The following is a 23,804-nucleotide window of genomic DNA, read 5'->3' on the forward strand; positions in this document are numbered from 1 at the left end:
CTTTGCTTTTCTGACCAACAATTATTTAATCAGAAATCTGTACTAGAAAAGAAGTCTCTGAGCAGGATAAAGTATCTGACTATGAAATTTTGCTGTGCGATAGCAACTCGGGAGCTAACACATCTTCTGCTCTGGGGCTTTGCTTTTGTAGCCTTGTTCTCCCAGGGAAATATTTTCAGAATTCGTCCTAGGTTGGTTCTGTTGGTCTGGCCATGCCGTAACAATATCCAGCCTCTGGAAGCCTTCCAACGAAGTTGGTGAACAGGGGATTGCTGTGCGTTGCTGTTTTATAGCCCAAATGGCTCTCAGTAATTGAACATTAGCGTGATGGGAAAAGTACCAATAAAACTTTTATTATAAATCTTTGCCTTCCTCCAGGATTTAGGGTCGAATAAATAAAGCCATGCACAATTAGCATACTGTTTTTAGCATCAGCAGTTATGAAAAATGTGGCACGTACATAGATTTTTCTTGAGCAGCTCATTTTTCTGTCCTTCACTAACCTTTTTCTCCCCCAGTAATGGATTATTTTTTATGTCAAGCACTTTGCAGCAGGCTGGGTCTAACTTTCCCATCTTCCCCCTCCCTACCCTAGGGTCTGCGTCTCCGTCAGAAAACCCTGCTGCGCTTTCAATGAAGTGAGAGTATTTTCCTCCTCACTATCATCGTGTTTTCCCTCCCCTTGCTTGCTCCGAGATTAGAGGTGAGCTGAGCCAGGAGCTCTTCTTCCTCCAGCCCCAGTTCGGTGGGATATGCCCTGAAAACAGAGGTCCTGTTTGCATCCATCCCCTCCTGCCGCCCCTTGGCAATCCCAGCGCACAGCCCGAGGGCCAAGGATGCAATGGGTCAGTGGCAGCGCTTTCATACGTCATCAAATTTTATTGACTTGATTGAGCCCAAAGAAGCCCCAGCTATAAACTCCTTCCACAGAGGGCATGGAGAGGTTTTTGGAGGTGCGTGCCCTGCACGCCAGGCTGCAGCAGTTCCTGGGTAAAGCACGTCTCAATTTCCTGCACCATGTGTGCTACAGACAAAGCCCGTGTTAAACCACCCCCCAGGAAATTAGCATTAATTAGCAGGGTGCTGCAATCCTGCAAGCGACTGCCATTTATCCCACTAATGTCAGCTCTGCACTATAGGAGCTCTTAGAATTTCTGACATTAAAACTATTACCGGCCACAAATAAAATGTAATTGATATTCTTTCAGAAATGGAAAAAGTATGGTAGGATACTCTGCAGCATTATTATTAGGTAGTGCTAAATCAAATATCAAAGGATGAAAATAATGCCGTATTTAGCAATCAAGTTTATTTTGATAGATGCAGTAAAAGTCCCATGACTTACAATTTTGCCTCTAAGGGGAATGTTCTCACTGGAGAAAATATGAAAAAAAGACAAAAGTGCACATTAGAGGTAGAGCCCTCACTCACTCCAAGGCTGGCTGAGCTGTTTGCTAGTGCTGGCAAGATTTCCTGTTTCTGTTTTCCTTCTCAAATGACCATTTATGCTTCAACCTTGTTTTTTTCCCAAATATCCTGAGCTACTGTTGGAATCAATACACTCGGTGCAAAACCAACCAACACGCAGGAAATCCTGTTTGTGCAACATTTAACGTGAAATCTTAAACTCTGCAAATTTAGCTACAGAATTCTCGTTCCAACGTTCACCGTCTCTGTCGCATCAAAGCTTCACGGGAGGCAGGAAGAGGTGACATGGCCATCCTGCATGGCAGGAGCTGGAGCACCGGGACCTGCCAGCAGCGGGGTGACCGCCCTGCCTGGGCACATGCCACGCTGGCCTGGATGGCCCAAGACATGCATCTGCTGTGGTTGCAGCCTGCTCAGGTGCTGAGCGCTACCCACAGCTGGGCCATGCTGCAAAGTCATCCTCAGGAGCTTCCAGGCAAGCCAGCAGCTACTCACGGGTGCCATCACGGTCATGACCAGCTCCCCGAGGCTGATGGTGCCACATAAATCACCACCAGCAGCAGAAGACTTGTCAAAATTCCCCTACACACCTCTGCTACCTGCACAGGCAACCTCACTTCTTTGCCTACATCAAGAGACCTTCTGCCTGCCAGAATTACCAGTCCAGGTACAATCACAGCTCTCTCCTCATCAGCGTCAGGCACCAACAGAGGGCCAGACAGAGGAGAGAGATGAGTCAAATAAAACACTGCCTTTTGGCTGCTGTTGCAGAGAGATGAAGTGAGGCTCTTCTACAGCACTGCTCCTGCCTTCCTGCTGGCAGTCATCACAGCCTTTGCTTCCAACTGTAAAATCGTGATATAATATTAAATACCTACATCCACACACTATTTATTGAAAACATTCTTTTTCATTCAGCTGATCCAGGTACTCGTGACCGGGAGGGAGGCATCTGGACTGCGAGGTCTCCAGGGGAACGATCACTGCTCTTGGACTCTGACCTGCAACAAGATGTGTTTGTTCTCCAGGGGCGTAAGTGGCATTTGCCCTCCAGACCTCTGGCATAAGGACCTGAGCCATCAGCATTGTACCAGCAGTATCCTGACCTAGGTAAAGCGTGCATTGCAACACAGACTGGCTCCTAAAGTAATGAAAACCACCACTGCTGCAAAAGCTGGCAGCCCTACTAACTCGGAAACACTGACAAACCAACCTGTTAGGCTCTCCTGAAGCCAAGTGCTTTTCGCCAGAGCCAGGAGAGCTTTGCTGACTGACCCCAGGTGAGGACCAGTTCCTGCATGGGTCAGCAGATAACAAGCAGCAGACCCAGTTGGAGCTGTAGCAGCGGTACTTCCTCAGGTACCAAACTGGGGTAAAATACATCATCTTCATGTTGCCTTGAAAGCCAGGTAAAACAGAACCCTGAGTAATAAAATTTATTTATTGCACCTGAACAGAAGCCTGTGGTCCAGAGGAGTGAGCGCACATTGATGCTGCCTGCAAAACTTTGTTTTGGCCATGTTTTATATACCTAGTGGTCCATCACTTACAATATACAGAAAGTGCATGCAATATACAAATGTATGCTTTATTTAGATCATTTGCAGGAGGCTGGTTATTGGTCTGACTGATACATGCCGGGAAGAACACTGTTTTCAGTAGTGTTTTTCCTGGTTCTCGATGGGGCGAAAGAAATGAAAGGAGTCCAGAACTAACACGCGTTGGAGAAGAGGCTGCGCGTACCCCGGTGCGCAGTTCCTTGCCCCACGCCCATGGAGTCTCCTACGTCCCGGGGAGGTGGGTGTTCCCTAGCTTGGCTGAGGATGTGCAGGCTGCTGTTTTCCTCCCATTCCCCCAGGCTGGGCACAGCCTGCCAAGCGATGGCCTGTCACACCGGGAAGGAGAGGAGGTGGCTCAGACAGAAGAAACTGACAGGAAAAGCAGCAAAAAGCCAGGGGTGGTAAACGGCTGGCCTGGCGAAGCTGCCCGACTATGGGGTACAAGAACACTGCCAAATACACGTTATCCAAGAGTTTTAACACAATTTATTTTATGCTTAAATAATCAACTAGATCATCCAGTGTTTGTTGTTTTCATACATATGTAATTAGAGCTATTATCAATGAATGCTGTTTCCATATGAATATAATCAACAAATTAAAGTATTTCACCAAAACCCAAATAAAAATGCCCTTTAAAACACAGCAGCCTTAACAACCTAGTATTACACTGCTAGGATGATTACAGATGATTGGCTTACTGAAAGATTCTACATCTTATAGCCAGTACACAATACAGTAATAATTTTACAGCGTGCTGCCAGTCTATTAGCTAATAATTTCTCTTCAGTTCATTTAAAAATATCCCAAACTTGTGCTCCTTAGAGCACCCACCCACTTCTAAAGCTGCAAGCATTACCCCCGTTATAAAGCGAGAACAGATAGCACCCCCCTCCCCATAATGCAACTACTGTATATGTTATGGGGTTTAGGTCATTTCATTGAAAAATTGGCAACAGCAACAAATATTAGATGAAGGGCTTTGTGTTTACAGATAAAATCTTATTTTTCATGTTGCGGTATAGTGTTTGCAAAACTGGAAAAGATTTAATCAAAATAAGGTGAAACACATGCATCAAAATATTAGTACTCTGAAGAAAAATTTTCACAGAACTACAGAATTCCTCATTTTGGGAATCATTTAAATTTGCAGCAGATTTTAAAGATTTTTTTAAAATCAAGCTAGCGTTTTTGCATATACAAACATTATAATTGCTAATATACAAGAATCTGTGAAGATACACCCAGAATATCCCTGTAGGTGCAGCCATTTGAGACACCTAGCCTGCTCAATGCATTTGCAATATTCTGTTTGTGATCGAAAAGGCAGTGCCTTATCAACATTTATTCTATTTTGTTAGAATTTATACAGTGTTATTTATTTACAGCAAAACTATTGATGTTTAAAAAAGAAACAAATAGTGTTTTATACCCTGACAGTTTGGGTCCAAGAAAAATAAGGCGAGCTGTTGTGGATTTTAGTAATTTCAGTGTCTTTCCATGGTTTAACCATTTCGTCTTCGTACATCCCCTCCGGCCACAGGAATTTATTTCTTTTGAGATGACATCAAACTGCTTGAAAGAAGCTGTTAACAGCATGGCATCTTGTATATACACGGCATTGGTAACTGCACACCCTCCAATCCTGTGAATGAACGTGAATTTCCATGCTCTGTAAATTGGCTCATGCTAAATTAATTTTTTTGTTTGGTTTTTTTGTTTTGTTTTGTTTTTGCATAAAAACCATGCGGTTAATGTGTGGAAGCAGCAAACACACGCACACTTTTATAGGTGAATGTTTAATTCCTGTTGATTTTTCTTCAGTGAATATCCCTCTAGAATACTGGCAGTAAAAGCACACAGTCCTATGGAAAGAAAAGACAGCACAAATCATTTCTGAGTATCTCATTAGAATCAATTTCGTGCTTTCCCTGACTAAACAGAAAAGCTCTAACTGGCATTATGGAATTCTGCAATAGGATAAATCACACGCTTTCTAGGTAGGTAATGACATTAGTTGAGCTCCCAGCACGAAGGGAAAATGCAGCCACAGATGTCCATGCTGCTCCTGAACTGATTTACAAATACGTTTGCAACACGCTGCATTTCATCACCCCAAAGCACCAGCTCGGCAGACCCGATGATGAGGAGGAACAGGTACTCTCTATAAGCAGAAGAAACAGGATCACCTCCAGAACGAGAGCTGCTTTCACAGCACGTTTTTGTTTATTGTTTGCAAGCATCTCCACAGTGGTGGAAAACCTGCGCTCCTTGCACATCCACCTCTGCCAGTCGCTTGGGGAACATGCCTGAGAGAGCCAGGAATGTGGAGTCCAGGCTTTAGGAAGCTTGGTGAAGGACAAAGCGAGAAGAGGAGCAGCCCCATCCATCTCCCGCCTGGCCCGCGTGAGCGGCACCGAGGAGACAGGGGGTCCAGCTCCTGCTCATCCACAAACAGTCACGCAGCCACGCACGTAAGGACAGCAAGTTTGTTACATCTGTCGTACGACAGCAATGCCTTGCAGCAAGGAGGCAGGAAGCAGAAATACAAACATGGGCGAACGGGAGCTGGAAGACCTGCAAGCTCCCCAGCACCTGGGCGCAGGGAAGCCTGTTTGGGAGCACGGCCTGCGCAGCGCCTGCGGGATTCAGGCTGGCACGGACACGTCTGTTTACTAATCAGGTCACAGGTCCACGTGCATTCCGCAGGAGTGCTGCACTCTCCTCCTATGCTAAAACAATCTGTCCTTGCCCACATCCATGGGTGTCATAAATCTATCCGGCTGCTAAAAGCCGCCTGTTCGCATTGCAGCAGTCATGCTGGCTCGCAGAGTGCTGTCCTGTACAATTGCATGCAAAAGTTCTTGGCTTTTCCTTTCAGCCTATATTTCACAACGGGTTTATTTGCAATGGTGACAAAGACATTTTTACAGCAAAATCTAGCTAACGTGATTTTTTTCAAACATTCAAAGGAAAAGCACCACCTCTGCCTTCCAAACGGAATTGTTTTGTCTTTTGTGACCAAAAACCAAACTGGTTTTCTATCAGAATCCCCTGTCTGTGCAAATACATGCACTTCTGCATTCAAATAAAATGTTTTCGATAGACTCTTGACTGGGCTCACAATTACTTAATGCACATTCGGTCATGTTTATCATATCAAAGTTTGGACGACAGAGGTTCATCTTACGGGACAAAGTTCCCCCCGAGCAAAGGTTTACTATCTAAGGAAGACTCTCCGTGTTCCTCAGGGGCTCTAGCACAGAAGAGTTGCCTACTGGAAATCACAGGAGAAATGCATCAGCAATCATGGCAGCAAATTTGGTTCTGAGGAACTCAGACTTGGGCTTTCTGAAGGTCAGAATACATTTCATACATTAGGCAAAGATTGCCTTGCTAATGCCATTTTTTTAAAATGAAACACTTCTCCCTTATCCCCAATGTGTGTTGCATCACACTTCTATGCTGGCAGGCTCTTCATCTGCACTGCTTAAGGGGTTCAGTGCCCCCTCTTGCCTTCAGTGCCTTCGAATTCATGGATTCCCACTCGTTTCCCCCTGCAGACTGACAGTAGAGAAGCATGGGAGCCAACTTGGGACACGATTTCATACAAGCAGCGCCATCCCTTTGGCTCGCTTTCCTCCCGTATCCTTGAGCTCCATGAAGGAGAAAGATGTGCCAAAAGAATCACCTCCCTTTTCAAAACATTAAATATTTTATGAGTACGTTGAGCAGCACGCCACACGAGGCAGTATTATTCTATTAGCACACGTGGGAGGGCTCTCAATAAAAGCAGGAATTCAGCGGCCGTGCTAGGTGGATGCAGTAGGTGCTTACCAGATACTGAAAGCACACCAGTCGCCTCGCAGCGCTCGCTCCTTAGGGACTGATCCTGTAAAGCCCTCAGCTAGATCCCACACACCGAGCGCCGCTGGCGTCAAATGGCACTACTCACCCGCACAGAAAGCCCGTAAGGGCCAGGTGGCTTTAGGGACTGCCATACACTGCAGCAGTCAGAAGGGACTAGTGTCTCAGGAGAGACGCTGCTGTCCTTCACCTCCGCATCACTACCCAGTATGCTTTCCAGGTCCTGTTTACCCTGTTCTTAAATCCTACGGTCAATCCTATACCAGATGTATAGGAAAAGGATAACATATAGACTTGCACTTCATAAACTTCCTCTGCCAAATTCCTAAACCTCATCAAAGCTAAGAAAAGTTCCAAGTAGAAAAAAAAAAAAAAAAAGACAAGAATGTGGTAAATATACGCACTTGAAGCTGTGACTGACTGACCAGCATTGACAGACAGACTGGCTCCTCCTGCATTTACGGGCACGTTTCCTGTGTGACTACAACTATGTGATTGAGACAAAGCAGCCTCTGGCCTCACGCTGTTACAGGGCCACTGCAAGGGTGTCTTTGTGCATTTGGGTTTAGTGTGGGAAGCCCTTATATTGTCAGCTGCTGTTTTGTTACAATCGTTATGGCTGGATCAATAAAATTCACAAGAAACAGTCAGTAAGGATTATTTGTTGGCAAATACTGAGACACTTCACTGGCTCTTACAAGGACTTTGACTTGCATACCTGCCCTCAGATCACATGCCCGATGGTGGAAAAAGCCTTTCACTCCCAGTGGATCTACTTGCATGCAGCTCCTTCACTACTTCAGTTGACTTTTAGGAGTAGAAAGTGCCATAGATTACAGACACTACACTTTGTAAAACTCTCAGAAATCTTACACATGCCTCAGCATGGCTTTGCTTTATGTTCCAAGAAGTAAGCTCAGTTTCTATACATGAGCTCAAGGTCATTTTCGGCTTACAAGATCAAGGACCATCTATTCAGCTTTGCAGCTTGAAAGCAATGTCAAGGAAGCAGAAGGCAAGCCATTGCGCGGCCCAGGTGCTAGCCCCCATGCTGCGCAGCGCTGTGCTGGCAAAAGGCTTTAGCAACGGAAGAAAATGGATCACACTGACCATTCAGCAGTAGGCTTTCGGCTTTCATGAGTAACTCTTCTTCTCCACGTGTCTGACTTCTTTCTTTGTCTTAACCTTATAAGCTTCTCCCTGCTTTAAAGGAAAAGTATAAACATTAACATAGTCTGCAGAGACTGCTGGTAATTATAAACCTGCTTCTAAAACAGGCTCCACATTTTGCTGCAACAGGGTAAGTAAAAAGCAGTGAAATCACGTTAACACTTCATTTCAAAGATACACACAATCTACTTATCCACTCTGCTGAGCTGCAAAAGCACAGGCCTGAAATGTCATCCTCGAGTAGAAAATGCAGGTCTACAATTTCAGCGCGGGTTGCAGCGCCCGGCTGGCAGCCCTCGGCAGAGCCCTGCCGTCCGCTGCAGCGGGATCCAGCGCCACCGCCAAGGAAAAGCACCTTTCCCACCCGGCCTCCCGGGTCAGCCGGGATCGGCAGACATTTCCAACAGCACAGGCCGTGGCTGCTGTTATGATGTTTCACAACATCTGTGCTTTAAAGTGAGCAGGTTAGTAACGGAATAAAGGGAGGAGGAAGAAAGCCAGCAAAAACCACCACTGAAGCAGCGCAGAAGTAAAACCAATGGCAGTGGCAAGCAGCGCAGGTTTCAGTGTCTTTAAAACAGCAAACCCCAAAATAAAGTTCAGCTTTGCTCATTAAAAACAGCTCAATAACCATCTAAAAATAAATACTCCAGTAATCATAAGCCTCATTCACATCAGAGAAAGGCATCTGTTTATGCATGGTTATCGGCAGAATTCACCCCTCAGGTGATCTGCATTGATGCATTTGTAACTATTTGTAGTTTCTGACTAATCTAATCTGCTGCAGCAAATTGAAAATGTTTCCCCTTTGCTGGGCAGGATTTATTTTTTCCCTGATAAAAGACTACGAAAGAGGGGATGGAAATATGATTGTTTCAACCCTCCTATTTCTGTGTTGTCGCCTCCCTCCCCCCCCTTTTTTTTTTTTACTACCAGCAGATAAAGAGTATTTGTTATCTATCTTTGTTTCTGAATCTGTTTTCACTCAGACAAAAATTCCATTAACCCCAATGACAACTTTACTGGAGCATGGACCTCCCAGGGCCGTGTTGGGGAACAAGGCGTGAGCTCCCCCGAAGCCATTTGTCTCCAGAGGTGCTGCCCGTTCCCCCGAAGCCCCCGTGGGACAGAAGAGAGCTCGAGGCACAGCCTGCCCGCGCGTGCCCATACCCCTGGAGACCCCTGCAAGAGGGGCTGGGGCATGCTGGGACACAACAGGCCTGCCCTTCCCGCTGCCCTCCCTTCTTTTTGGGGGTGCTAAAGCTGGGCACAATCCAGCCCTGCAGAAGGGCTTCCGATTTTAATCGCCAGGGACAAAGTCTTGGTGCTTCCTTGTGCAGGACGCCATTGCTTGGGTATGGTCACGTTCCCCTGAACCCTGCAAACCCTCAGTTGCTAGCACAGGGGTGTCACGCAGGGGAGCGGTAGGCCAGTGGGGACCAGACTGCAGCTCAGTCCTTTGTGCTGGTGAGAAAGACACCACACCTACGGGTGGAAGGCACAACTTCTGCAAGGGCTTAACCAAACCCATGGACATGGCTCATCTTGAAGGCACAAAACTGCTCCCAAACCTACGGCTTAGGCCTGCTGCCTGTTACACCGAAAGAGACCTTCACGCTCCTGTGCCGACAGAGTTCAGCCGGGCCCCTTGGACACAGCCCCTGCCCCGTCACCCACAGGCACAGCTTGTCAATAACCGCAAGCACCGCACTTTGCCAAGGCTTCTTGTTAAATGCAAACCTCCGGCCCTTTAGCAGCGCTTTCTAGCAGTCAACACAACCCTCTGCGCCTACTGTTATTTGCTGGGAGTCCCGTTCCATTACCATTTCACCAACTTTCCTCTCATGGGGGATAACAACGCGTCTTACTACCTTCCGGGTGATCTGTGGGAAGCAATACATGAAAAGTATCGATTTTTTTATTCCTAGATTTTAAAGGGAGAAAGTATATTAAAAGATGTTACTTGAGTGCAAAAACTCAGAGCAGTGATGTAATTTGTGATTACTTTTCTCGTGATGACGTTGCCTTCCTCGTCGGTAAACTGTTCCTCTGTTACAGATTCACCAGGAATGTTTTTTGCTTCCTCACCCTAAAGAACGTGTTATAAGATTAGCAACATAGCCTATATTCTGCCAAACCCACACGTTTCCACACCAATCCAAGCAACAAGCACATGCTAGCTTCAACTTTACATAACAGTTTGCTTTATGTCACACAAACAGTATGAAAGCCTTGCTCATTTAGCATGCCAATACCTGTGCATTTATTCTACAGAATGTGTCCTTAAAGCCTGTAGTGAGCTTCTAGCACACTGCTTTTATTAACCAATTCATGTCATGAAGCTCTCTGGGCAACAAATCATCCTGCGGTCAGTCTGAGCCCTCTGAGATGGAGGCACAAATTCACGACGATATAATCTCTACTCAGACATCCGTCAGCTTTTCACAGCCTCTCAGTGCCCCGCACACACAGAAACACGGTCTGACACCAAAATAAGGCGGGGGAAATTTGGGATTTAAAAAGACAGCTCTGCCTACAGCCTGCTAAACACAAACTCCACAGCCCCCCACACACAAAGGACAGGACTTCTCAGCATTTACAAACCGGAGAAAGGTACCTTACGTGAGGCTTTTCCTGGCACGGTAACGCCAGCCGAGGAGCCTCGGCGGCCTGCTGCACGACTTACTGGGATCGGCAGCGCTGCAGCCATGGCTTCTTGTAGCACCAGCCACTTATAGGACCAGCGTAAATAAATGTAAAAGCCGTTTCCTAACTGTTGTGTCAGTGACTTAATACCACTACAAGAATTACTGCTCAACTTATAAATAAATGATGTTACCGCCATCTAAGGCTAGCTGGCAGTCACGAACTTATGTTCCAGAAGAACTTTGACAATTTTACCTCATAGAGTCACATTTCCAAACCTGGGTGCGGGAGCAAGCGCTGCATTTGATGCTTCTAAAACATCCATTGTCTGTGCTTATTTATTTCATATCAACAAAGAAAATTTAATCATAATGTAGCTGGCCTACATATGAAAAATTTACACACATAAACAAATAATCCTTTAAACCAACAAACAAAAAAAATCCATAAAACTTTTCTTCTCCCCTCACCCTCAACCCACTACGGAAAAAGCGGCAACTAGAGAGAGGAAGCAAAAAGAAACATTGTGTAAAACATGTTATATCAATATTAACACCAAAATAGTATTTGAAATGAGATTATTACAGCTCAACATCAAGCTTTCATAATGCTTCCACACACTGAGCAGCACAGGTCAAATATAATTCCTATTTACTGTGGTCTATATGCTACATAGTGTCTACATAAGCTCCTGGCACTGCTCTATAATCAATAAATATAGTGATGCGGTGTTTATTTCTTTAAACCGTTTTCCCTACAAACACAGCTTTTTCAAGATGTACATTATGACATTAGATTTGTATGCTATTTCTAAGCTCTAAACCAAATAAACCTTCCCTTTTGTTTACAAGCCATTGGTCTTGTCTGTAGCCACGGTTTTCCAGTTCCCTGGCTTTGGAGGGATTGCAGCAGGCAGAAGCCAGAGGGGAGTACCGAGGAGCAGAGCGCAGCTCTGAGCCCCCGGCCGGCATTCCTCGTTATCCAGAAGTGCAGAACTGTTGCTTATTTCATATTGAAAGCTGCATCAAAATCACCGCTTGATAATGAGTTAAACAGTTTCAGACTTTTTACGTGTCTTTCCCCCCCACACTTTCACAGGCTATATATAAACTGTAAAACTTGTTGAACTTTGATGCTTCATGGGGGCCCCGACAGCGGGAGCCTGCTCCTTCCTTTCTCATCAGCGAGACAGCAGAAACGAGACCAACACGGGGATGGCGGCAGGGGGGCCGTGACTGGGTAAAGGTTTTGGGAACTGAAACCCGTGGGGTTTCCTAGCCACGATGAAACGGGGGGAAATACTGATGCTGGAGACTTTACACTTTAATCAGAAGCGCAGCAGATGGGGAAGTAGCTGCAGAGCTTCTTTCCTGGCCTCCCACCCGTGGGCTCAGAGACTCCCCAGCAGGTTCCCGTGCGGTGCCCTAAGGGGCAGGAGGGAACCCTAGCCCACACGTCCCGCCCACCCCATGGAGCACAGAGGCATGGAGAGGTTCCCTCTCATGAACAGGATCTCCAAAGCCACTACAATAAAACCCACGAAAACCAGAAATAAAACATGGCCAGTAGCAAGACTACCTGGCAAGCCAATACTGCTCGTGTGTTCTGGTCCTTTGACCCCTTACTGCCTCTGTGAGCAAGGTTATTCCTTAAAACAAGTTAGTGAGAATTACTGTGTTCAGCTTTAAAATGAAAACTGTATTGATGCACTGAAAGATGTCTCTCGGCAGCAAATGCAGTTTTAAAGGTACGGCAAATCTTGGGTTTTAATTAGCTACATGGTCCTTTAAGCACAGTTTAAGGATAAATGCTGTAAATACTCAGCAGTCAGCACGCGTGAAATCCAGCTTTCACAATTCCCTTGCTGGTGGGTAGTTAAACAAATTGCAGGAGGGCTCACAATTGGCAGGAGGTAGGTCTGATTTACTGACGTTTCTAATCCTATGCAGTTATAAAGACGGATGTTTGCTAGGAAAAAAACCTCTTACCCACTGGCAGTTTTACTTGTCAGATCTCAAACCAGCTTTGGGTTAGAATGGCACATTAGATGACCTTGTCAACCAAAGCTTTTTTTAAACACAAAGCTGGCGCATCTGCGTCACAGCTAAAGAATAAAATTCTTTCTGCTGCATCATACTTAATGTGGGCTTCATTTTACCCTTGACCAGTCGAAATCACTGTCACAATACCAAGAGCTTTAGAAAGGCAGGGAGAAAACTTAATACCGCGATTACTGGAAGCTCAGTTATATCCCTGGGTCTAAACCACACAAAGGCTGCAGTCTGCAAGCCTCAGCCCCAGAACATGCCAGGAAGCTTTGCAAAGCAGAGTGCTTTAATGTCACCCTGCTCGCTGGAGTGTAGTCCTGCCAAAACCAGCTGGTATCCTCTCTCTGCTGCTCTCCAGGCCAGGAGAAGCAAAGAGCAGCTTCCTCAAAGTCTTCCGCCAGCTCCACTGATTTTCTTAACAGTTATTTGCAGATTATGGGTGTTCCCAGCAACCTCCAGATAAATGGAGTTATACAGTCGGTGCTGCAGTATTGTGCCAAAGTTCACTGCAGATTTGTCGGAGCTCTGGTTTTCTTTCATGTTTGTTTTGTTACTAGAGGGATAATAGTCCCTTTTATTCCTCCTATACATCTAGTGGTGTTGTAACAGCGGAGAAAAAAGGTGCAGCTGGATGTCCCTTACCCAGACGGATAAAAAGGAATTTAAAAGCAGACAGAAATAAGCAAGATGGAAAGATCCCAAATACTTTATTTCGCCAAAGACCAGGGGCCATGCTGCAATGGGAACAGGAGCTGTACAGAGCACTCAGACCTATTCCCTCACTGGCCTAAGCCACCATCAAGTCATAATCCTTTCGGTCTCGAGATCACATTCTTGTAATGCACAAACAGCAGCTGCGCCTCGGTCTCCTTGGGGTCTCAAGCCTCTGTGGCAGTGGCAGCAGAAACAAACATCTTTCATTAAGGTCATTTTCATTAGTGAGTTCTGCCTACTCAGGGAGACCCTTGTTAATCAGATGCCACGACTCTCCGCCTGCGCTTGTGCTGAGTCTGTACTGCCTTGTTTGCAGATGTATCGCTAAAGCCATAGAGGGGGGACGGGGGACCCCAACAAACCAACAGGCAAGCCAAGGAGAGCTGGGAGGAAATGGTGCCACAAGTGGGGCAGAGTATAGTTCAACACTGGGAGCTGAGTCATAGCTCTGTTGCTTGTTGCATGGAAGACAACATGATGAATAGCCCTTCTAACAGCGCTTGTAGTCTGTGTTTTAATTCACCCCTGTGTTATCTTACTGAGGCCGGCAGCTCCGACCGTGCCGGTCCCCCCCGGGGCGAGGGCATTACGGAGCGGAGCAGTTCCGCAGCTCTCCCAGCCTGGCAGCGACTGCAGCAGAGAGGCTGCACCCAGCTGAGTACACAAATGGAAACACGCCCCATGTGCCTCACGTGGGGCACAGGCCCTTAATTCTGCTCACCTACAGGGTGGCCACATTTTCACTTTCCATAAATAAGTCTCCTCTGAATAATAAGATCATGAAATCTGCTGGTTTGAGTTTTGACTGACTGCTGCTCAGGCTCCCGTGCCACTCCTGCACTACGGGCTGAACCAAACCCTCTGCAGTCACTAATGGGGGGTTTCATGGGCAAAATGTATGGAAAGAGACAAATAAATCTTTAACAAAAATTGGCAAGAAATAACGAAAGTACAAGATACAAAATGACATCAGGTTTGAATAACCCCTGCTTAGAAATCTATTTTATTTTCCATTACAAAATTCTACCATAAACCTTTTGGCAAGAATCTTACTAAACAGTTTTTGCCAAAAATTTGTACCCATGAAAGATTTAACAACCTCTGAAAAAGCATGAAAAATTAGACACTGATTTCTGTCATGACTGAATAAAAGGAGCTTTGGATCGGGCTCTGAATGTGCACATTGTGGCAGCACTCTTATTTTTCCCTTGTGTGCTAATTGCTCGCATTCCTGCGCCACCATAAAAACCCCGTTTCTTTTGCAATGCCCCGTCCCATCAATCCACCATGTGAACAGAAGAGGGGAAAGGAAGCAAAAACAAAAACATCTGCACTACCTTGAGGTTAGAATGCGATCCTATTACATGTGGAAATGGGCATCAGGCCTTGCTTGTCTGGTTTTATGGGCTCAGCCCTCTGAAGTGCTAAATCCCATGGGAATGTGCTCGAGAGTGCTGAACACTTGACAGGACTCAGCTCTCGGACTGCTGGGAAAATACCTCCGGGGGAGAGAAAAGCCTTTCTCCATATTTGGGCCAGGACAGAGAACTAAGGTAGCAGTTAAACGGAAATAATAGTGTTAGCAACAATGCAGAATGGCACTGAGAGGAAAAACAAGTTGGGAAAGAAGAACAAAGGTAATGAAGCAATTCAGCCCTGACACCGGCTGCGGAGGCACACAGCAAAGCCTTTTTTTCACAGCACTCAATTTATCCTCAAGGTTTTGGTGTTACCAAACTTTATCCCCGCAGGCTACGTGAGCACCTCTGTTGTTTTTAACGCACCACGCAGGCAGTAATGAATACACACTATGGTGAACCAACGCAGCTCCCCGTGCAGCCCTGTGCAGCGGAGGCTCCCAGCGCACCCTCGTCCCCTTCCCGCTGCTGCGGGTGGCACAAGCCGGCAGAGCGGGCTGACGGCACGGGCGCAGCACTGCCATCCATTCATGAAGCCTGCGCCCAGGTTTCTCCGGCATCCAAACCAGTTTTTATCGCAGAGAATGCTAACTCAACAAAAGATTTCTAGGGCTGGCTCCTATGTATCTGTACCATAAGACGGTATAGGATAAGTACTCCCGTGGTCCAGGCGTGACTGCAGAAAAGCACTGGGGTATTCCATCGTCGGTGCATGGCAGGCTTCCTGCCTGGGGGACAGGAGAGCCAGAGAGAAGATGTCCCTGCCTCCTACTCTGCATCACCCCTTAAGAACTATTTGGCTAGCCAGGAGCGTCAGAAAGCACAGAAGTGGAAAGATGGCCCAATTTAAGCTGAAGGGGGGTCGATTTAGATCAGATGTTAGAAAGAAATTCTTTACTGTTAGAGTGGTGAGGCACTGGAACAGGTTGCCCAAAGAGGTTGTGGATGCCCCATCCCTGGAAGTGTTTAAGGCCAGAGTGGGATGAGGCTTTGGGCAACATGGTCTAGTGGAGGGTGTCCCTGCCCACAGCAGGGGGGTTGGAACTAGATGGTCTTTAAGGTCCCTTCCAACCCAAACATTCTACGATTCTACGATTCTATGATTTCCCCCTCCATGCAAGCCATCCCAGCCCTGCTCAGAGTGAGCCTCAGAGAGGGGCACCGGGGCTGTGGGGTCGGGTACGGCACCCACTCACCAGGCACTCAGGCACTGGCAGGCGAGAGCCTGCTGCTCCCGACCGCTGCTCGGGGCCCTGCGGCAGAAGCACAGGAGCTACTGTCACTCCGCAGGCTGAGCGCGCTGCTCCGTGCCTCTGAGCACTGTATCCTGATGCCTCTTCCCCGAACGAGGAGCTCTTAACTCAGCTTGTGCATGCTCTCACAGTGATTTTGATTCACCCAAACTGAACCTCTGCTCCCAGGAATGTGCAGAAATTAAAGTCCAGATCCCTACCAATGTCAAAGCTCGATCCTTCCATTTCATGCCATCATTTAATGAACTTTACATCATCAAAATATACCTATTGAAATGGTGGTTTCCACTACCAAGCTCTCTCTAAAAGGCCTGATGATTGCTGCTTTGAAAATGTTTCTTGTTCTGTTTGAAGCTTGGCTTGAGATGCAGAGTGGGGGGATAAAAAAGAAGCTACAAATCAGAAAATGACAGAAATATCACATGTATTTTCTAATCAAGAGACAGGTACAGCTCTCATCCAGCTCAGATCAGACACGTTCCCAAGAGAGCAGGTTCAGCCGCCTCCACTCACCACGCACAGCCTCCCGACTGCATCTGCCCTGGCTGCAGATTACAGTGCTACATACGCTGCTTTACCATTGCCCTGTTAAAATTTCAACCCCCGTTTAAAAATAATTTTCTGTGCCTTTCTTTAAACACAGCGGATGTAGTTGGAGAGCAAGTGAAAGCTGCCTTTTACCTACTTTCTCTTTTCTATCCTGACATTTCCTGACTCCGAACTAGCGGACCCTGAAGTAGTTCAGACACAAATTGGGTGGGGGACCTCAGCCACAGACCAACTGTGCAGCCTTTAAAACTTTCAGCACGTGGATACTTTATGTCTTACCAGAAACGGCATTTCAGGGTCTGTAATCACCCCCAGACCGCCCGCCCCGTTTGAAAACAGAAATGACATTCCTGTGTCTGACCAGTCGTGACTCATCTGCAGAGGGCATTACTGATGAAGGGTTATACCCCGACCTGCCCAGGGCTATCATGGAAGGCAGCAGGTTCTGCCTGTAAAGATGAGGTGTCGGACAAAATATTCACTTCTACTGAGCTCATTTTTGCAATTCCTGCCCTTTCCTGAACGGGACCATGACTGGCACACTGAAAAAATTCAGGGTGGAGACAGTCAGAAATGTCATCCTGCCTTTTCCGAAAGTGCCTGTACCGTGGACACATCAGTAGCTGGGCAGAGCAGCCTGTCTGCCATGCACAGCACAGGGGAGGGGCAGTGCCTGCACGCATGCTCTGCTCCACAAAGCACGCAAGTAACAGCAATATAGACATGTGCAATCAGAGCATCACGATTCGTTCCTAAAGTAACAATTATATCTTCGGCAAACTCTTGCTAGTGCTGTAATAGCACTTTGGTGACTGCCTGTCTTTTTCATGGCTTGACTACGTGATTTTCTAATAAGAATGTAATAAATCCTGTAAGTTACGGAGGGGTTAATGTAACGGTTTCCAATGTAGAATGATTTTCTTATGTTTTATGTTGCAGGCAAATACTGCCATACTATGTGACCATACACGAAAAAATGAGGGCAAATGCAATTATTTATATGACCGGGTCATTGTTATTAGTATATAAAGTATATTATGCTGTATATAAAGGCCATCTGTAAGTAAATATACTAAATAAAGTCTACTGAAGGCAATGCAAAGAACTCTTACTAACTTTGGTAAGTTTCAAATCAGGATCACCTGCTGTTTTGAGGAGGTTTTCCAGAACACTTAAGACCACAAGTTTCAACCAGAGTACATGGCTCATACTCTCCTATATCCCACTCATGTACATTCCTGCAATTTTTTAACTTTTAATTTAGAATTTTTTTCTTAGGAAAATAGAAAAAAAAAAGGGAAAAAATCGTCACCCATATCTGTCTGCAATTCATTTTGCTCTATATCAGACCACCACACCACACCTAGCTGTAGTATTTAAGATGCCATGCAAAACAGTGGCAGTGAAGGACACAACATGCCATGCAGCACTGTTGTTTTCCAGCAGAAGACAACTGTAAAACCTCTGGGTTAAGCAAGGAAAGGCCACCCAGCACTTGGTTATAAATACATACTGGCAATGGAAAGCACACTACTAGGGGGGCTCCAGTATGCCAAAACGGACATTCTGACACAGCAGTCCAAACCCACGTCCATGCCAACGTCGCCTCAGGAATGCAAATCACAAAATACCTTCAGAATCAACCGCCTTCGATAAACTCTTGTAGTAATTCTCTGCTCCTCATCTGAGCTCGAATCACTCTCAATCTCACTGTCACTACATTCCTAATAAATGCAGTTTTAGTACATTTGAACAGCACATTTGCAAGACAGAACATGCTGATCAGGACTAGGAGAAAACAGAGGTTATCATGGACAGTGTTTTTCCTGTCTCTATTATGTACATAATGACTTGCACTTTTGCTCTTAAAGTATATGGTGGGAGGAGGCCTTTTTGCTCCTTGGCAGGCTGTACTTTGATACCTATACCAGGTATGGAATATCTCAGCAGCTCTTAAGTCGTAGAAAATGGTGTTTGGAATGCATCTGACCTGTTAAAAATTTTGTGTACAAAACCCCCTTTGTCATAACTCCTTGCTTTTTTCGCCTCAAAACCTAATCTTTCAAACAAATTGTATGGATTCACAAGGTATGGGAAGTGAATTCCCTTATAAACAAAGCAAACAGTCACATGGAAGGATTCAGTGGAGCACCTCCACAAAGAAGAGTACAAAAAAACATTCTGAAGAACTTCTCCATGTAAATGGCTTTCCTGCTCAGTATTTATCTGCCTTATAAGCAGCAAAACTGTAGCGTGAAATACAATCATTCTGCCTTTTTTAAGACGTGAACTGGTAGACCTCAGCTCAGGGCGAGGAGAAACAGCCCGCCGCTGGGCTCAGCTTGGTGCCGGGAGGCACCACAGCCACACGCAGGCGCCTGCTCTGTCCTGGCTCCCTCTGCCAGCCCCAGTGTTTTCCCCTCCGAAAGCCAAGGAGCTCCTTGGCTTTAGGGCCGAGCAGCTCTGCGTACACATGCCTGGAGGAGGGCTTCACACCTATGTGTGTGACGGACACAGGGCAGGGGCCCTTCTCACATGATGTTGGGCTGAACCAACCTTTTTCTGAATAGAGAAATTTGAAATTTTTCTCTATAATTATTCAATGACAGCCCAAAATTATTTTTAAAGTCATGACTAGTGGATATTGCTAACTGCATTTCTGTTTCTTTTTTTTATTCTGGCCCAAGACATCCCAAACAAGAAGCATTTCTTCAGAAATTATGTGTAAAATAAGAGTAGGCATAGGTGGGTGGAGGAGAAAAAGGACTATATAAGAAAAAGCATTTAGGGCAGGATGACAGTATTCATCTGCGTGTAAAGTCTCCTGCTGTCCTCTGACATTAGCCAAATATATATACAAAAAAATTATATTCCAACCCTATCCTGAAGAAGTAACAAGGAGGAGGAGAAGATTCCCAGAGGGCACGAACGTTTTGAGGAAGAGTTCTTTTTAATAAACAGCTTCAAGTGGTTTATTTGTGATAGAATTCTGACACTGGGAGTCACCTCGACCACGCGGTGGACATCGCTGTCTTTGGGATAATAGACCAATTGTGCTGTTCTCTCATTTAAAAAGACCACTGGAATCTGATGCTTGAGCATTTGTAGAGAATTATATGGCCTACACTGTCACCGCACTGCTTTTGTAAACTTCTGGGCATTTACGTGGATTTGGGATGAGGCCAACAATTTGTTTCATCCACGTCACTAGGCAGCAGCCCAATATCAATTGCCTGAGTTTATCTCTTGTTGCAAACTGTGTGCCAAAACACTGACGCAGCCCTCGCCTTGCAGGTGGATGACTATTGCTTCTTAGCTCTTTCCCAATGGCTCATAGAAAAAAATCTCTTACTTTGGGAAGTAATTTTATTTTGTTCCCTCTTTCTTTCCACAGAAATAAATCTGTTTCTTCCATACTTTTCTCTTTATGGAGCATTTCTGAAGAACATCTTGCAGAAAGTTGAAATTCTCTTTCTGTTTTCATGGCAGCACATGAAGTGTCTCACCATAAATTAGGCTGTGTTAGTAATTAAACTATTGATTTCAAGTTAGACTAGAAGATATTCTTGAAGAAATATGGACAAGACATTAGAAACAATTCTTGTTGTCATTCGAAGAAACTTTAGTTTGTTACCCATTTGGGCTTTGTGAGACCCACATTTAGAAATCACATTATTTTCTGATACCAGTTTATTCAAAGATCATGTCTATAAAAAGACTTGTTATTTAGAAGACAGGATTATCGCCCTTTACCAATAAAGCAGTAGTAGTGCAAAAAGCACACATAAGAAAAGCACGCACTTATTCTTCCCAAACTAGATGGGATTTCAAAAAGTAAAAAGCACACAAAAGAGGATGACAACTTACCTTCTCACTGATGGGAATCCAGAGGGCGAAGTGCAGCACTGTTGCACACCCTCAGCATGTGACAGTGTGCATCTACACTTATCCCTGCATTTAAACTGAGCGTAATAATATCAGCCCGAGGTTTGCCCCAAGGCCTACCGACACTAAAGGAACTCTGCCATCTGCCTTTAACTGCCTTTGCAGAAGGCTCTTACTTACATTTTTTAAGTATTCCAGTAATTAGTGAACATTAGGAAAGATCTTCGCTGCTTCAACTGTGTCACGAACTAATAACAAGATAATAACAATCATATGCTGCGTAACTGCTGAGACTGATTATGTTACCATCTAATAAAAGAACTCTTGGTTGTATAATCGAAAGAATAGTTTAAAATGAACTAATTTAAACCTGAATGATTTATTGCAGCCTACCAGTCAACATTTTTATTGTGCTACAATTAAAAAAAAAAAAAAAGCTATATAATGTAGAAGCAATTCTACCGAAATACCTCGCTTCCAGAAGTTATAATCTCCTCCTGTATTACGCCCAGGCAAAGACAGTCTCAGCAGAGAGAGCAATGTAGAAGTAATTCTGCAATTCTCTTTTTCAGCCTGGTTCCCTGCCGGCCCTGTGGTCTATTCTGTGGCAACCCTCCCGCTGCTGGGGTGCGAGGTGCATGCAGCTATGGGGCTAGAAACCATTCTTTGAACCAACTTTACTTTTAAGCTTCTGGGAAATAAATATAAGCAACTGAGAAAGCTATTAAAATCTTCATCGTCAGAAAACAACTTACAACTGAGGTTCTGCAGTTAAGGATGTGCAAGCCGGGCAAGGTAGAAATGAAGGGGAGGCCCTCAGCAGTATTTTAAGAAGAAAGAACCACCACCTGGAAAGTGCTTTACACATTTCAAAATCTTTTGATTCCTCTTGGTTGGAAGCACTTTGGAGTTGGGATAAATGAGGCCGTGGAACAAAAAACATAAGGAAGAGATTAAATATTACTCCAAATTTATTTTCCTGCAAATTAACAGAGTAATAAAATGTAGGGGGTGTTGGGGGTGAGGAGCAGGATAGGGGCCAAAGAGCGTCTGTATCTCTTTGCTCACTTCAGTATCACAAAATGAGGGGAACCCAGTGGCATCACCTTAACTGGAAACTGAGGGAGGACAGCCGAGCTGTCTGGCAGGGTTTGGACAGGTGGCACGGCGGGGCAGGAAAGGGGCCTGTGCCCCAGCGATGCGGGACGGTGGTCCCAGAAGCTGCTCTAACCCTTCCAGGGCTCGGGGCCAGTCAGGCAGAGGATCATGCAGCCCCGCTTGGCTCCTCTGCCTGCCCCGACTCCAACTCATTCTATTCACACCACAGAATATAAATTTCCACTAACTTCCATTTTTCTTAATTTAGCAATAAATAGAAAAGGCATAAAGAGGGATTCAAAAACCCAACACCCTGTCACAAACAACATTACAAGTCTTACAAAAAATCATGTCAAGCAACGTGTCAAGCAATGGGGACTCCTCACACAGTTAATAATTGCAGGACATACTGTACCTTCTGTTCAGACATTACTGCTCCCTCCTCCTCTTGGATGCTTGTTCTTGGCTTGCCATCCTCAGAAGTACTCCAACTCATCTTCTTCACACTGACAGGCACAGATGTTTTGCTGCCTTCTGTTGCTGGCTTGCTAGTCTCGTCCAAAGATTTCTGATATGCTGTTGATGATAACGTTTGCTCATCAGTACCAGCTGAAATATGGGGCTTTGTTTTCAGGGCTTCTTTGTCACTCTGTTTTCCCACATCATTTAAAGATTCCTGGATGTAGGAACTAGTTTTCGCCTCTGCTGTGGATTCAGATAGGCTTCCATTTGTTTCTGGCTTCCCTGCTTCTCCTTTGACATATGAGGTAACAGAATCCCTACATTGGTCCGAGCTACAAGAAAAAGAAAAAAAGAATAGACAGCCATTCAGTGCTTAAATCGCACGCAGAAGGGCAAAGCACTGAGTCTTCATTCTTAGCACATACTTTTCAGACAGAAAAAAGTAAATTTTAAATTCAGCTTGCAAACATCGATCTCTGTAATAGCTTTGTCTTCTGCACCATGGTATCTTTTCAGAGGCAAGGAGAGTATGGTGAACACTGAAAACAAGGCCAAATTTTTATGTTAATCTCCTTCCATTTGGGGGAGGAGGTGAGCAAAAAGAGAAAGAAAACCACACAAAACCTACTATTTCCCTTGTATAATCACGAGATGAATCCCCGAGGCACTAACTCTTTAACCTGCGCTCTAACCAAGGAGGCGATGAAAGTATCTGTTACCATGCAATTACCAGTAATGGTCAAATAATTAATGCTATTTTTCCCCCAAACTACAATATCTGTACTCCAGATAAATCATGCCTTTTAAAAAATACTGGTATGTGAAAATAAATCCTTAGACAGTGCAGAGCTTCAATAATACACAAAGCCAAAAGCAAGGAAGGTTACCACAAGATAGAAAGCTGACCAAAATTTTGCCTCAGATTACCTAGGGACAGGTTTAACCTGCACTTCTGATGCACGGTTTTCTTCTCTTATGCATTTTTGCTTGCTTTCAGATAAGCACTATGACTGTACACATGAAAATACTATAGCTATTTGCTGACAAAACTCTTATACAAGATAGCAAGTTGAATTCATCTAGTTGGAAATGGATGTTATCATCTTAAGGAAGCCCTTTTACTTCTAGAAGTGATCTCTTTTACTAATTTAACACAATACATAATGCAGAATAACAATGCTTTCTTAACAGAACAGAAAACACTTCAGTAGTAGATCAAGTGCTTTACAGTCCTGAGAGACAATCAGTTTGCTGAAATCACTGGCCAAATTTCCACTGGATTCAATAAAATTATCTAATGCTACCTGGAACCTTAAAACATCCTGAGTCAAAGCTGCAAAGGATGTAAACTGCTGACATACAAATGATCACTCTGCAGATAATGATTCTCTGCTGATTTACAGCTCGCGCAGATCTGCCTCCTTCAATTAATAATCATGGGAGCCACGTTCAAAACAAAGGCAGGCAGGAGCTCTTCCCTCAGTGGGTACCAGTAAGGCTGAACATGCCAACGCATATCGTGAATTTTGAAAGCTTAAGTAGATCCAAGGGGAAGCTGGCAAAGCTCATGCAAGAGAAATGCAGTGAGGGTAAATATGTAGAACGCATCCATCTCAGCGGGTCGTTATGCTGAGGTCAAGTGGAGCCTGGGAAAGTACTGGAGGAAAACAGCGTACACATCCACTCTGCTCCTTCCCTGAGCATCCT

The 23,804-nt window shown here is 45.1% G+C and overlaps 1 protein-coding gene across 12 annotated transcripts in view; it reads right to left on the bottom strand.

The window, feature by feature from the left end:
• Positions 1-3,450: 3,450 nt before the first annotated feature.
• Positions 3,451-23,804, bottom strand: part of ANK3 (ankyrin 3) — a 369,687-nt gene continuing 349,333 nt past the window's right edge. For 6 of the 12 annotated variants that reach the window (XM_075758815.1, XM_075758817.1, XM_075758816.1 and 3 more), the window contains 3 exons: positions 22,051-22,429; positions 7,965-8,054; positions 3,451-4,852 (listed from right to left, as the gene is read on the bottom strand). In XM_075758815.1, coding sequence (XP_075614930.1) covers positions 7,989-8,054; positions 22,051-22,429 — 445 coding nt within the window. In that variant the 3' untranslated portion in view covers positions 3,451-4,852; positions 7,965-7,988. Of the gene's footprint in view, positions 4,853-7,964; positions 8,055-9,847; positions 9,908-10,029; positions 10,114-18,283; positions 18,377-22,050; positions 22,430-23,804 lie in introns of all 12 variants that reach the window. The other 6 variants (XM_075758812.1, XM_075758806.1, XM_075758811.1 and 3 more) reach the window with 3 other exon arrangements.

This window comes from Balearica regulorum, chromosome 7, assembly GCF_011004875.1.
Source record: "Balearica regulorum gibbericeps isolate bBalReg1 chromosome 7, bBalReg1.pri, whole genome shotgun sequence".
NCBI classification, from domain to species: domain Eukaryota; kingdom Metazoa; phylum Chordata; class Aves; order Gruiformes; family Gruidae; genus Balearica; species Balearica regulorum.